At 39.9% G+C, this 16456-nt stretch overlaps 1 protein-coding gene across 7 annotated transcripts in view; it reads left to right on the forward strand.

Annotated features, from left to right (window-relative positions):
- CDCA2 (cell division cycle associated 2) overlaps positions 1 to 16456 on the forward strand; it is a 67012-nt gene that overhangs the window by 3703 nt on the left and 46853 nt on the right. For 5 of the 7 annotated variants that reach the window (XM_014533088.1, XM_014533090.1, XM_005885927.2 and 2 more), the window contains exons 4-7: positions 1403 to 1557; positions 11974 to 12121; positions 13391 to 13587; positions 15638 to 15722. In XM_014533088.1, the coding sequence (XP_014388574.1) occupies positions 1403 to 1557; positions 11974 to 12121; positions 13391 to 13587; positions 15638 to 15722 (585 nt within the window). Of the gene's footprint in view, positions 1 to 1402; positions 1558 to 10670; positions 10753 to 10850; positions 11016 to 11973; positions 12122 to 13390; positions 13588 to 15637; positions 15723 to 16456 lie in introns of those variants that run through there. The other 2 variants (XM_014533093.1, XM_014533092.1) reach the window with 2 other exon arrangements.

Below are 16456 nucleotides of genomic sequence, written 5' to 3' on the forward strand. Positions count from 1 at the left end.
CCCCCCCCCCCCCCCCCAGTGCACGAATTCATGCACGGGTGGGGTCCCTTGGGGTAGCCTGTGGGGATTGGGCCAAAACCGGCAGTTCAACACAGCCTGCCGCTCCTGCCTGCTGCTCCCGTTCATCCCGGCCCCGCTGCGCCCAGTCAATCCTGATTGGGAGAGGCTTGTGGCACTGCAGCGGTGCTTGCCAGCCATGACCCCTGCGTCTGGCATCCATCCCAAGTGGGGGGTGGGGGGATGGGACACCTTTGCCGGCCTGGAATCCGGATCCATCCCATTGACGTTCATACTGGTTGTCGGGAGCCACCTGGCGGCCGCTTTTATATGGTTTCTTCCTTGTGGAGCATCTAGGGAGGGGAAGTGGCCGCAGTGCCCAAGGCCAACTTCCAGGAGGCTGGTGGCACTGCTGGGTTCGTGCTGGCGCCACTGGTCCGTCGGTGCCTGGCCCGTTCTCTGGAGATTGGACCTGCAGGACTACTGAGGGAGTGAGTGGCTGCTGTCGGGCTGGTGTGCCGCCGCCGGGACGGGTCGGTCAGCTGAGTGGCGCTCTCGCTGTGGGAGCGCACTGACCACCAGGGGGCAGCTCCTGCATTGAGCGTCTGCCCCCTGGTGGTCAATGCGCGTCATAGCGACTGGTCGACTGGTCGTTCAGTCACTTAGGCTTTTATATATATAGATATGTATACATAATTTTTCTTTTTTTAAATCGTCACCCGAGGATATTTTTCCATTGATTTTTAGAGAGAGAGTGGAAGTGAAGGGGAGAGACAGAGAGAAAAAATCCATGTGAGAGAGATACATGGATTGGTTGCTTTTCGCACATGTCCAGATAGGGGGCCAGGGATCGAGCCTGCAACTGTGGTACGTGACTGGAATCCGTTCTGGGACTCTTCAATCCATGGGCTGGCGCTCTATCCACTGAACCAAACTGACTAGGGATCCATCCAACTATATTTAATAAATACCTCTGTGTACCTGGCAGTGTTCCAGGAACATGGAATAAATCAGGGGTCCTCAAACTTTTTAAACAGGGGGTCAGTTCTCTGTCCCTCAGACCGTTGGAGGGCCGGACTATATAGTTTAAAAAAAAACTATGAACAAATTCCTATGCACACTGCACATATCTTATTTTGAAGTAAAAAAACAAAACGGGAACAAATACAGTATTTGTATTTGCATGTGGCCCGCGGGCCGTAGTTTGAGGACCCCTGGAATAAATCAATGGACAAAGATTTTTATCCATTTGATCATTTGTGAACAATTTTGCCTATACTCTATTTAGATTTCTGTACCACTTGTTTATCATGTTGTCTCTCAGACTGGTATATCACAGATCTTCAGGACATGAATACTGAGGATTGCCTTGTTTTGTTTCAATTTAAAAGAGTTTTCATTGTAGGAAAGTCATCATCCTGCCTTAAAAAATCCAGACGACGTTCTACAGTTGGTGTTCGGGGCTCTCCTGAAACAAACAATCTGATTCGTTTCATTGCTCAGCAGCGGAATTTAAAGAATGCAGAGAAGTCTCCTTTGACACAGGATTTCCCTTTTCCGGTATGATTTTCTTTAATTTCTGTCATGAATTCTAGGGAGAATGTTTTGCTTTCGTAAAGTGTTTCTACCTTCCTGTTTTGGATCTGGAGAGATGATAATTCTCTGTCTTATTGGAAGTGTGCATTTAATGTAAATGATGTTGAGCATGTAAATAGGTTTACAGTTGTTCATGTGGAAAATAATACAGTAATATAAATAATAAAAGAATAAATTGTTTTGCAACTGTAAACTTACTTTTGCCAGCCCCTGTATTGAATGTTACAAGATTCTGGATAGAAATGGCTTTCTAGAGGAGTTTTCTTTTTTCTTTTGCAAATTTTTTTCTAGTTAATATCTTTTTCTATAGTGAGGTGAAGCAGTGTTTTCCAACCTTTTTCTTTAGATATCTTAGCTCTTAACTGTGTAACTTTTTTGTGACTACTATATGTTGGCATACAGGGCAAGAGTTTTTAGGACAAAATGTATTTGGGATAACCTGTGGAAGGGAGCAAATTATTTGCCTGCTGATGAGGAACTATTGAGATATTTTTCTAGGTTTTTAGTAGAATAACCAACATCAAATAGTAGTACAAATCTTGCTATGAATGACACAGTCCCCAGTTTATCCTTCTTAAAGGACAATTGCTTTTGCCTCTTGTGCTATTGGCCTTCCTATTTTAAAATGTACTTACATTGCCCACTTCTTTATTTTTAGACAGTATGTGTGCATAGGCCATGTAGTGCAGTGCAGTAGTTCTCAAAGTTTATCTGCAGATCCCTGGGGATCCCGGAGTTCCCTTCAAGATGTCAGAACTATTTTTTGTAAATGTCCTAAGATGCCATTTGCCTTTTACACTGTGTTGATGTTTACAACCATGCTGCAAAAGCAGTGCCGAGTAAAACTGATGGCACCAAGTTGTCATTTTATTCATCACTGACAAGCATTCACAAGAAATAGTAATAATGCCAGTTTCACTTAATATCCTGATGAAGCAATAAAAATTACACATTTTATTAATTCTCGGCCTTTGAATATTATGTGTGATGAAATGGGAAGCACGCATCAAGTACTTCCAAAGTACATACAGAAGTGTGGATGTTTTGAGGAAAATTAAGTTGATTATTTGAGCTCTGAGCTGGACTAAACAGTTTTTTCATGGAACATAATTTTTACTTTAACGAATGACTGATAGACATCATGGTCAGTCAGACTTGGGGATGTGGCTGACATTTTCTCAAAAATGTATGTGCCATTTAAAGCAAAAACTGAGATACTTCTTACCAATGAAAAAATTTAAGTTTTCAAGAGAAAATTGGAATCTTGGAAAAAATTCACCACCATTAGCTTGATAACTTCCCAGTAGTTAGAGTTTTCTGATAGATCAGTGGATTTATTGAGTGTGATGTTTTGATATTGCATAGTAAAATGTGTCAACATTGGAAATCTGCATAGATGAGTGAAGCCATATTTTCCAAATGACAGTGTATGCAAAATATACCCTCAAATTGCAAGATAGACCCATAGATTATTTTTTAAAAATTTTCATTTTTAGAAAGAGAGGAAGGGGGGAGACAGAGAGCGAGAGAGAAAAGAAAATTTGGCTTTCTCACATCTAGCCATAGTTTTCCCAACACTCTCCCCTTTCCCATTTCTTCAAATACAGTCTATCAATTCTTTTCTTTTTTCCTAGTGCCCTCTGTCTTCTTCCTGTTGGCTTGGTTGTCACTAGCTTTGTTGGATAGCTGTTATTTTGTGACTTTTTTTCACCATCCGTGGTAATTCTCTTTTCCTCTCCAATTTGAATTCCCTATTTCCTTGATTGAATATCTTTCTCTTGTCTTGCTTTACTACCTCATTTTTCTGGAACTTCTGCACAGCTGACAAAGTTTATTCTACCAGCATATTGAGTTATAGGTTGACTTAGTATAACAGAAATCTGGGTTGGACATATATTTTCCATCAATATTTTGAAGACATTGTTTCATTGTATTTTAGCTTACAGAACTAAAGAATCCTGTTCATTTATTCAATCAACACATTTTTATTTCCTATCCTTTAAATGACCTGCTTTTTAAAAAATAGTTAAAATAAGTACTATATTTATTTCAGGTTTACAACCTAGTTAATCAATTTTTATTTACCTACTGATGTAATAGTCTGACACCATACAAAATTATTGTGTTATTATTGACTACTAGAGGCCCAGTGCATGAAATTCGTACACTGGTAGGGTCCCTAGCAGCTGCTGGCTGCCAGCCAGGGTCTCCCTTCCTTCCCCATGCTGGCCTGCCCCCTGGTCGAACTCCCGGATCTGATAGATCAGTGGATTTATTGAGTGTGATGTTTTGATATTGCATAGTAAAATGTGTCAACATTGGAAATCTGCATAGATGAGTGAAGCCATATTTTCCAAATGACAGTGTATGCAAAATATACCCTCAAATTGCAAGATAGACCCATAGATTATTTTTTAAAAATTTTCATTTTTAGAAAGAGAGGAAGGGGGGAGACAGAGAGCGAGAGAGAAAAGAAAATTTGGCTTTCTCACATCTAGCCATAGTTTTCCCAACACTCTCCCCTTTCCCATTTCTTCAAATACAGTCTATCAATTCTTTTCTTTTTTCCTAGTGCCCTCTGTCTTCTTCCTGTTGGCTTGGTTGTCACTAGCTTTGTTGGATAGCTGTTATTTTGTGACTTTTTTTCACCATCCGTGGTAATTCTCTTTTCCTCTCCAATTTGAATTCCCTATTTCCTTGATTGAATATCTTTCTCTTGTCTTGCTTTACTACCTCATTTTTCTGGAACTTCTGCACAGCTGACAAAGTTTATTCTACCAGCATATTGAGTTATAGGTTGACTTAGTATAACAGAAATCTGGGTTGGACATATATTTTCCATCAATATTTTGAAGACATTGTTTCATTGTATTTTAGCTTACAGAACTAAAGAATCCTGTTCATTTATTCAATCAACACATTTTTATTTCCTATCCTTTAAATGACCTGCTTTTTAAAAAATAGTTAAAATAAGTACTATATTTATTTCAGGTTTACAACCTAGTTAATCAATTTTTATTTACCTACTGATGTAATAGTCTGACACCATACAAAATTATTGTGTTATTATTGACTACTAGAGGCCCAGTGCATGAAATTCGTACACTGGTAGGGTCCCTAGCAGCTGCTGGCTGCCAGCCAGGGTCTCCCTTCCTTCCCCATGCTGGCCTGCCCCCTGGTCGAACTCCTGGACAAACTCCCGGTTGAGCAGACAATTTGCATACTATGCTTTTATTATATAGGATATCCCCTATTCTGTACATTAAATCTCTGTGACTTATAACTGGAAATTTGGAACTCTTAACTCTTCTTTACCTTTTTTGCTCGTCCCCCAAACTCCTTCCCCTCTGGCAGCCATCAGTTTGATCTCTGTTTCCATGAGTCTGTTTTGTTTGTTTGCTTTGTTTTTTTAATTCTACATATAAGTGAAATCATATGGTATTTGTTCTTCTCCATCTTATTTCATTTAGCATAATACTCCCTAGGTCAGTGATGGCGAACCTTTTGAGCTCGGTGTGTGAGCATTTTGAAAAACCCTAACTTAACTCTAGTGCCGTGTCACATATAGAAATTTTTTGATATTTGCAACCATAGTAAAACAAAGACTTATATTTTTGATATTTATTTTATATATTTAAATGCCATTTAACAAAAAAAAATCAACCAAAAAAAATGAGTTTGTGTGTCATAGGTTCGCCATCACTGCCCTAGGTCCATCCATGTTGTCCCAAATGGCAAGGTTTCATTCTTATGGCTGAGTAACATTCCACTGTGTGTGTGTGTGTAGGCTGTTTCCATATTCGGCTATCTATCCTATATAATAAAAGCCTAATATGCAAATCAACCAAATGGCAGAATGACCGGTCAGTAGGGGGCGGCAGCGCCAGGTCAGCCAAGGCAGGTGCCAGAGGGCAGAGGGAAGGGGTGGTGGTGACCAAGCCTCTAGTTGAATTTAATAAAAGAGAAACATGCAAATTGACCATCCCTCCACTATCCCCCCCAGCCACACCCACCAGCCAATCAGGAGCGAATATGCAAATAAACCCAACTAAGATGGCGGCAGCCACGGAGCTGGAGCCAGCAGGAGGCTTGGGTTGACCCTGGCAATGGAGGAAGCCAAGCTTCCTGCCTGCCCTGCCGGCCCTGAGCTCCGCTCAAGGCTACAAAGTTTCAATTATAGGAGATAAATAAATCCTAGATACCTGCTTCCAGCCCGTGGCCAGCCTGCAAACAGTCATCAGCCCCTCACCCAGGCTGGCTGGGCATCCCAGTGGGGACCCCCGGCCTGAAGGGGCTGTGGCCAGCCTGCAAACAGCCATCATCCCCTCACCCAGGCTGACCAGGCACCCCAGAAGGGACCTCCACCCTGAAGGGGGTGTGGCCAGCCAGAAAACAGCCATCAGCCCCTCACCCAGGCTGGCGGGGCACCCCAGTGGGGACCCCCAGCCTGAAGGGGCTGTGGCCAGCCTGAAAACCGCCATCATCCCCTCACCCAGGCTGGCCAGGCACCCCAGCGGGACCCCCACCCTGATCCGGGACACCCTTCAGGGCAAACCAGCTGGCCCCCACCCGTGCACCAAGCCTCTATCCTATATAATAAAAGGGCATATAATATGCAAATTGACCCTAACAGCAGAATGACTGGGAATGACTGGTCACTATGATACATACTGACCACCAGGGGGCAGATGCTCAATGCAGGAGCTGCCCCTGGTGGTCATTGCACTCCCGCAAGGGCAGCTCTGCTCAGCCATAAGCCAGGCTGGTGGCTGCCAGTATAGTGGTGGTGGCGGGAGCCTCCCGCCTCCTCAGCAGCGCTAAGGATGTTCGACTGCAGCCTAGGCCTGCTCCCCGCTGGCAAGTGGGCATCCCCCGAGGGCTCCTGGGCTGCCAGCGGGATGTCTGACTGCCAGCCTAGGCCCTTTCCCCCAGGGAGCGGGCCTAAGCCAGCAGGTGGTCATCCCCTGAGGGGTCCCAGACTGCGAGAGGGCACAGGCTGGGCTGAGGGACTCCCCCGAGTGCACAGATTTTTGTGCACCGGGCCTCTAGTCTATATATTAAAGCCTAAGTGATCGGCCAACTGTCCAACGTGCTGGTAGCTGTGATGCGCAATGACCACCAGGGGATAAACGCTCAATGCAGGAGCTGCCGAGATGCGGTGACTTGGCAGCTGCAGTTCTTGGGTGATGCACCCGGAACCAGAGAGGAGGGAGCCCGATTCTGGGGTGCGTCACCCGAGAACTGCCCTCTTGCAATCCAGGACCTCTCGGAGGATGTCAGAGAGCCAGTTTTGGCCCGATCCCTGCAAGCCAGGCCAAGGGACCCCACCGGTGCATAAATCCGTGCACCTGGCCTCTAGTTGTAAATAATGCTGCAGTGAACATGGGGTATATATATCTTTTTGAGTAAGTGTTTTTGTTTTCTTTGGATAAACCCAAGTGTGACTTGCTGGGTCATATGGTAGCTCTGTTTTTGTTTTTTTGTTTTTTAATATATTTTATTGATTTTTTACAGAGAGGAAGGGAGAGAGATAGAGAGTTAGAAACATCGATGAGAGAGAAACATCGATCAGCTGCCTCCTGCACATCTCCCACTGGGGATGTGCCCGCAACCCAGGTACATGCCATTGACCGGAATCGAACCTGGGACCTTTCAGTCCGCAAGCCGAGGCTCTATCCACTGAGCCAAAGCGGTTTCGGCTGGTAGCTCTGTTTTTAATTTTTTGAGGAAACTCCATAGTTTTTCCATAATGGCTGTACCAATTTACCTTTTCACCAACAGTACATGATGATTATTCCCTTTCTCTACATCCTTGCCATCACTTATTGTCTTTGATGATAGACTGATAGGTGTGAGATGATATCTCATTGTGTTTTTGATTGGCATTTCCCTGATGATGAGTGATGTTGAGCACCTTTTTGTGTATCTGTTTATTTGGAAAAAACATGTATTGAGATCTTCTGCCTTTTTTTAAATTGTATTGTTTGTTCTTTTGCAATTGAGTTGTATGAGTTCTTTATATATTTTGGATACTAGCCCCTTATCACATATAGAATTTGCAAATATTTCCTCCTATTTGGTAGGTTGCCTTTTCATTTCATTCTTTTGAGATTTTTTTTTTTTTTTGCTATGTGAATCCTTTTTAGTTTGATGTAGTCCCACTTGTTTACTTTTTATGTTGTTGCCAAATCAGAAAGTCTGCCAAGACTAATGTCAAGGAGCTCACTGTCTGTATTTTCTTCTAGGAGTTTAATGGTTTCAGATTTTACTTTCAAGTCTCTAACCCATTTTGAGTTAATTTTTGTGTATGGTGGAAATTAGTGGTCCATTTTCAAAATTTTGTATGTGGCTGTTCATTTTTCCCAGCATCATTTATTGAAGAGACCCTTTGTTCTTTGTATATTCTTTGCTTCATTGTCATAAATAGACCATCGATAGGTAGGTTTGGTTCTGGGCTCTCTATTCTTGTTTTATTGATTTTGTGTCTTTTTATGCCAATATCATACTGTTTAATTACTATAGCTTTGTAATATAGTTTGAAGTCAGAGAGTATGATGCCTCCAGCTTTGTTCTCTCTCAAGATTACTTTGACTATTTGGGGTCTTTTGTAGTTTCATACAAATTTTATGATTGCTCTATTGCGGTAGTGAATGTAATTGGAATATTTGTGGGGATTATATTGAATCTATAGATTGCTTTGGATACTATGGACATTTTAGTAGTACTAATTCTTTCAATCCATGGGCACAAAATATCTTTCCACTTATTTGTGTTTTCATTAATATCGTAAAATTTTCAGTATACCGATCTTTCACGTCCTTGGTTAAATTTGTTCCTAGGTATTTTTTTTAATGCAAATACAATTGTTTTCTTAATTTCTCTTTCAGATTGTTATATAGAAGTGCAACAGATTTTTGTATGTTAATTTTGTATTCTGCAGATTTACTGAATTCTGTTAATTCCAACAGTTTTTTGGTGTCGAGTCTTTGGTATATATATATTATACAAATAGTGACAGTTTTATTTCTTCCTTTCCAATTGGGATGCCTTTTATTTCTCTTTCTTGCTTAATTGCTACTTCTTAATCTTTCAGTGTTGATGTTTTAGCTATTGATCCTTCCCACTACCGATGATGGAAATCTAACCCTCTTTCTTCCTCATACCTATTATCATACATACTAGAGGCCCAGTGCACAAAATCGTGTGTGGGTACGGTCCCTAGGCCTAGACTGTGATCAGGGCCATTTTCCCCAGCAGCCTGCCCTGACCCCTGCCTCCACCCACCCGGGTTCCCTGTTCGCCAGGGGGCGATGGGGGCCTGATGGCTGGGGGAGGGACCAGGAGGTCGGCCGTTCCCACCCACTTGCCAGCCCCTCCCCTGCTGCAGGTCGCCCTCTGTGTGTGGGGCGACCGACAGGCAGGGTGGGGGCCTTGGCCTGGCGTCACCTGCATCCCCCGCCACCCACCCCAGATCCCCGTTTGCCATCGACGATCGATCGGAGACTGCCGGCCGGGGAAAGAGACCAAAAGGTGGTCAGTGCACCTCATAGTGACTGGTCAAGCAGTCGTTCTGTTTGTTCTGCTGTTATGGTCACTGCGTTTTTATTATATAGGATATTCCTATCCTCTACAACTTCCCAATAGATTGGTTACATCAGTATTCAAATGTTTACTTTCTTCTTTCCTATCCTCTCCACTACTTCTAGCTACTCCAATTAGACCACTCCATTGAGAATACTCTCGTCATCATTCATCCCAAATGACCAAGACAAAGATAAAATCTAAATTTGCATCTTACTCAACCTTCCTTTTTTTTTTTCTTTCTTCAGTTTTTGATATGTTCGACCACTATCTCTTTGAAAAGCTTTCTTCACTTGGTTTCTGGACTGCCACCTGGTTTTCTTCCTGTGTCACTGTCGTTCTTTCTGTGCTTAATTTGCTGATTCCACTCTTTTATTATTTTTCCCCTGTAAAAATATTAATTGTCCCAGGGTTTTCCTCTGCCCCCTTTTCTTTGCTTTCCTTATGCAGTCTAATTTTTTTCCCATGAGCAACTGGATATCCAGTTGCTATTCAACATATCTATTTGGGTTTTATAAATAAGCATTTCAAGCATTGTATGGTTCCAACCAAATTATAGATTTCTTTTATCAGATCCTCTAATCACGTCCCCATGTCACTACATCCATCATTATCCAGTTGCTCAGTCCAATTATCTATCAGTATTTCTTTCTTCCTCATCTTTCATATCCAACCCATCATTACATATCAAAACCTATCTAGTTCCTCATGTCCCCACAGTTCACTTGCTAATGTGATTCCTGCCTAGATCTCCAACTACTTGCCTAATTGCTAATTTCACTCTAACTGATCTTTCTACTTCCCTCTTTCCTTAATTCATTCACCATTTCACAGACTAATCAACGAGATACATTTAAAGTATAAATCAAATCATTCCCTCTGCTACTTTAAAACCTTCCCATGGCTTTCTGTTATGACTTGACTTAAAAACCAAACACCTCCTGAAGCTTTCATCACATCACACCTCCCTCATCTGAGCCTTGTCTACCACAAGCCTCATCTCCCTATCTCCTTTCATTCCTGGGCACTCTTGGCCTTCTTTCTGCTACATCTTATTTCCATCAGGGCCTCTGCTTTTGTTCTACCTTGTTCTTGTAGAATGTCTCCCCCAATATCTTCCGTTAACTACCCCTTTCTCATTGTTTTGGTTTCAACTCAAATATTTTTAGATCGAATATTGTTCGATACAAGCTAGGAAGCCCTTTTCGTTACTGAATCACCATTCCTTTTTCATCTTCCCAGTAGCACCTCTTGTACCTAAAACTGTATAAATGTGTTTTCAGAATTTCACTCTAGAACATAATTTCCTCCCTTCATTCTAAGTCCGTGGAACAGTTTCTGGCACATGGAAGAATGTTGTTGACTGACACAGTTCATAAGACAAAAGCATCAAAAAAAGCAGTACATTTTAAATGTTTCATTTACTTTGTATATTGTTATTCCCCATCAGAAATAAACAGTTTTGACTCAGAGAACCTAAAATTTGTTTTAAGCAGCATTTCAAAGTGCTCAAATTCCTAGGATACTGAACTTACCTCTGCCATGCTCAAATATGAGTACCAAAAAAGAATATTCGAGGTAAATTTGGGATAACCCCTTTCTTTCTCTATATCTCATATACATTAGAGTTGATCACCAGCTTTTAATGAATGTTATATGCTGTTTATGTCATAAAGGTTTACATCATCAATCATATTGGAATTTTTAAATGTTCTGTTATTATGCAACAGTTTGCTTTCTGAATGTATTTAACTGGGAATAGAATCAAGTGCATGAGCAGATTCACCATCAAACATGGCTTCAAGATTTTAACTGATTTTCCTCCATACAATATCTTAAAGGGAGGTATTTTTTTACTTTAACTTTTGCCTCTTTGTGTAATTTTGTTAATTGCCACAAACTCCAAAGCAATGGAAATATGTTGGTAGTCTAAATAATAAAGGGGTAGGGGAGGAGATCCTGGATAGAGAATGTAGTGAGTAGTTTGTTTTATGGGTAAACAGAACTCAAACTGTGCATTGCTTGCATTTATCTGGCATTTCTATCCCTGCTTGTATCAGTTCCATTTTGTGCATCTTTGGCTGAAGCCCTGTTAGAGTTTGCAGAGAGCTCCTGTGCTTATACCATCTTACTACTTGGTTCCGTATTTTAAGTGAATGGCTGGCTTTCAGCTCTAAGGAGGTAGGGTCCCATGAAATGAAGAAAAGTTAGCTGGAGAAGCCAAAGAAGAGGGTAAATGTGAGAGTGGGTATCTGAGCTACTAGGGAACATCTATGTGTTCTGGCCTCCTAGGGAGAGGGTGTGTATGAAGGAACATGAGTAATGAGACTAGCTTGGTTTGAACCAGGTACCCTGAGACTTGCATGAAGCAAAGGCATCATGCAGATGATTTTCTATGGATATTTTAAAGAGTTATTTAGCCCTCAAATAATTGGGGGTATGTTTTGTCTGGGTGCCTCTTTAAAGTGTTTTCCACCTACTCCAGATTTTTCTTGTCTAGTCTATAGACTTACTAATGTCATTATTGACCAGCCCATAGCTACACATGTATATTACATATCACACAGCTAAACACTGGAGGAGGAGCAGAGGGAGAAACTAAGATGTTGGCAGCACACTGAATATTCAAACTGAAAATGTGTGATTTAAGGGAGAAGAGGCTTTGCTACACTAATTTATTATCGCTGGTCTTCCAAAAACCTTTGTATTTAGTTTTAGATTCAATAGTTTTAGGCCAAGAATATAGAAACTATGTTTGACTTGATTTATAATACCCTTTATGTCTCTGTATTTTAACAGGGCAGCCCTGTATTATATCGAAATGTTACTTCTTTAAAAGAGCGCATATCTGCCTTCCAGTCGGCTTTTCACTCCGTACAGGAAAAGGAAAAAATTACTGACTGTCCTGAGTTCTCAGAGGCAGAGGGGTTCCAGACAACAGGCTTGAGTGAGTAGAAAAAATTTCAGTCAGTTTGGACTTCTGTGGAATTCAGACAAGCCTCTGAGATATAAAAAAGATTTAGTTCACAGTGCAAGAGCAGTCTTTCTGAGCAGAGTTGTATTTTTAAATGGAGTCTAACATTCAAGATTTGGGACATTTCATGTAAAAACCTTGATTTCTGGTTCTCTTGAAAAAAAACCGAATGTCAAGCATTTCTGAGCCTACACGTCCACATGGTCACAGTTAAGTTTTATATGTAAAACTGTGAGAGCTGATTAGCTCATTTCATCTTTATAATAGCCCATGTGACAAATTTGAGTGTGCAAACTTGATTTTTAGAGGATTATTAAGTTTGGCAAGCATTTACATGAATACCAAACACCCATCCCCGATATTATAAACTGATCTATCCAATCTGACATCTTTATAGCATGCCATATTCTTTATAATAACTTTTAGATTATAATTCATTTGGTTATTTTTCTTGTCACCTTTGATTTTCCAATCACAAAACATTTCAAATACTAGAATTAGATGAATCTTGGCCTTATCCATAATCGTCAAAATCATACCTCTACTGCTCTGCACCCTAAGTAAGGTTCCACATGATTTTGTTTTGGTGTCTTGAACCATCTTCAAGTAATTTCAACACCTCCTTGTGTGCAGTGCACTTCAACTCAAGACAAGTTGAATTCATCTACCTGTTAGTGCGTGACCACTCTTATGTACTCATTTTTATTTGTAGTTTGTAACTTACCTCTTTTTCTTTTACCTGGGTTTTAAAATATGTTATTAACATGATTATTATAATTCTGCAAAGAATAACATTCATTCTTTTTTGTAGCTAAGAACTTAGGCACATTGTGGCTGTATTTTCATAAACTCATACACAAAGCAGAACCAATATTAGAACATAACCACATCCTTTGAAATGTTCAAAAGAATAAGTTTCAATATAAATTTAAAAACAGAATGAGATACTGTATCACCAATGCCAATGTATTTTAGCATATCTTTCTGCATTTTATAGTCTGAAAAAACTTAATTATAATTAAATATGTTTTTCTAAGTAAATTGTGTTAATCTTTTTAGTAGTCATGTTCACTTGTCTTTCCATTATATTTTCTTTTTTGAATTAAAAATTTTACTAGATTTTCCTATTCATTTCTAAAGTCTTTAGACTCAAGCATTAAATCATACTAAAATTATGATGTACAAAATTGTAAAAGAAAATACTCATGCCTATTTTGTTTTTATTTTGTTCTGTGTTTACAGCCAAAAAGGAAAGTCTTGGTGAATGTCAGCAGTCTGCGTTCCTTGCACAGTTATCCAAACGTCGGAGAATATCTTCTCAGAGCAATTCTGATGAAAATCTAACTAATGCAGTTGGTCCCCAGATGTTTGTTGTTGCTACTCCTCCCAGTACAGACAGAACATGCGCTTTTCAAACTTCTCTTGTAGATCTTTCTGAGGTAACTCACTTATTAGAAAAATAGGAAAATAAAGCTTTGCTTTCCTGGAGAGGTAGTTTTTTTTTTAAAAATATATTTTATTGATTTTTTACAGAGAGGAAGGGAGAAGGATAGAGAGTTAGAAACATTGATGAGAGAGAAACATCGATCAGCTGCCTCCTGCACACCCCCTACTGGGGATGTGCCCTCAACTAAGGTACATGCCCTTGACTGGAATCGAACCTGGGACCCTTCAGTCCGCAGGCCAACGCTCTATCCACTGAGCCAAACCGGTTAGGGCCTGGCGAGGTAGTTTTAAAGATCCTTTTTTCAGTTAGAGTACCTTGTACTGCTATATTGTAGCTGGGTTTCAGATTACATGAGTGTGTGTATTTCCTACTAATTAATTTTTATTGTTAGTTGGCTTATTGGTTTTTAGAGACAGTTTTGATTAAATGCCGTCTGAAAAAGTTTTTATGAAAAGATTAAGCAGTTTGAGGTATTGTTGCAATAGATGCTGATGGTACAACAGAAAGTCACAGTCCTGTCCTGGAGTAGCTTTTTGTCTGCCAAAGGAGGCTGACATGAGTATTTTATTTACACATTACTGGTAAATTAGAAAATTATACTGTACTCCTCAGGCCTGTGGGTCTTGGCACTTCTGCCTTGGTACCTCTATGTTTGTTTTGCAAGGATTGATTTTATTTATTTTTAAATTGAATTTATTGGGGTGATATTGGTGTTACCAGAAATGGGACCTGACCCTGAGCGGGTCTGCCTAGGACCTGTGGGTAGTATGTGGGTTCTTGACCTCGTGCAGGGAAGATTTCACAGTACCAGTCCAGGGGATTTTGAGAGGACGTTTATTAAAGCTGGGTTCAGAGAAACAAGGAAGGGCCTAGGACAGAAGCAGCAACAGGTGAGAGACTAGGTGGGGAAATGAGCCCAGGCTGGGCTGCTTTGGCTCACTAAGGCGTCAGAGAAAAGGGGGCCTTGGTCACAGGGTCAGGGGGTTAGTCCTGGATGCTGCCCATTGCTCCCTGGTTGCAAGTTGCTTGGAGTCCCTTAGAGTTTAGGAATGAGTGCTCGTGGGGGAAGAAGAGGCTGAAGGGAAAGGCGCAGGGCGTGCTCCTGGCAGGGAGAGCACACGCTCTGACTGGTTTAATAATTGCTATTTAGCAATTGCTCCTTTGCTCTGCTCACTTGCCTCAAGGAACTAAGGATTTTTGTTGCTGATAACTTAAGCCTGTCAAGATTATCAAAAGACCAACCTGAATGAAATAATATTATTGATCTTTACTCAAATGTAAACAGGGAGCTAGTTCTCTCATGACTTCCTTTTTCATACTGTTACTTTTGGTTTGAACAGCAGGTTCCCATTTCTTCAGTGAGAAGAGACACCTAACCATTAGAATTGAAACCTTTTTTCTGTACCTTCTCTGTCACATTGATACAGTACATGTCCTAATGATTTTGTTTAGACTGGTCTAAGTGTTTGATTGTCAGTTAAAGATTCTTCAGGGTCCAATAGGTTTCGTTCAGAGTTGCTTAGAATCTCTACTCCCTCTACCTTATTCTAGCTAATAAGAAATCATCATCTGACAGAATGGATAATAATTGTTTCTTATCAAAACTTTGGTTGTTTGGACATATACCATGATTAAGAAATGGTTTCCACATTAATATGAGTGTTTTCTATCCTAGCCATTAATGCTTTTCCTCTCATAGCTATTGATACTTTTTTTGTTTGATTAGTAATTATATAATATTTTCTGTTGTTTGGAGAATTTCTTCTTTAATGAATTTAGTTAGCATAATTTCTAGACTTCGAATAAGGTAACAAAAATGCCTAGGGAATACATTTAGAATGAATATTCTGTTTTTAGTTAGATTCTCCTTCCTATACTTTTGAGATCAGATAATGAAGGTGATAAAATTGCCTCATTGATTGGTTTGACATTATATTTCTAGGTAATCTGCAATGCTTACTCAAACCTTTAAAAAGATACCAGTAATTCTGTAATTAATAAGATTTGGTACTTTTTTTGTGTGCACTTTTTTCCCCCCCAAGAAACTTTCTGAACCTGGTTTAACACAGTCTGGATGTTTAGTTGAAGAATCTATTTCACTTCCTGAGCTCACAGAGGCTTCAGCTGGTAAGTATTTAATTTTTCCTTAGTATGCGTGCCAGTTCACCCACTGAAATATCTGTTCAATAGACATCTATACTTGGTGTACCTACATGCTGAAATTTGGGAAAACTAAAACAGTTCCCTACATTTTAAGAGCTCTTGATCTATTAGAAATGTTTCAGAATTCTTTTTACTTGAGAGAGGGCATTGTTTTCTTTGAATAAGAATTAAGTGAAATATTTCCAACCTGATAAAATGTATTATAAAGACTAGGATCTCCGAACATATTAACGGGTACATTTTGTTAGAAAAAACACTACACATGATTTTGTTTTGTTTTGTTTTGTTTTGTTTAAGGTTGTGGGAAAAGGGACCAGGATTCAAATTTCAGTCTTTTCCAAAATCAGTGTACTTATATTGAATGAAAGTCACCAGTAAAGTATAAGGTTTATTTTCAACGTACCTGTGTCTCTCTTTAAAGTAAAACTCTTGTATTGTGTTTTTTTTAATTCATCTGAGATTCTCTTCTTTTAATTGGATTATTTTGCTCATTAACCTTTCAAGTCAGTAGTGATATGGTTTGATTTAAATCTACCATTTTAGCATACATTTTCTGTTTATTCTCTTAATCTTTTTTTCCTTTGTTTCCCTCTTTGTGTCTTTTTTATGTTTATTTGAAAAAAAATTTTTAAGTAAATTATTGTTACCTTTTATTTATTTTTTATTATTATTTTTAAAAATATATATTTTATTGATTT

The sequence above is a fragment of the Myotis brandtii genome, unplaced genomic scaffold, assembly GCF_000412655.1.
Source record: "Myotis brandtii unplaced genomic scaffold, ASM41265v1 scaffold94, whole genome shotgun sequence".
Taxonomy (NCBI): Eukaryota; Metazoa; Chordata; class Mammalia; order Chiroptera; family Vespertilionidae; genus Myotis; species Myotis brandtii.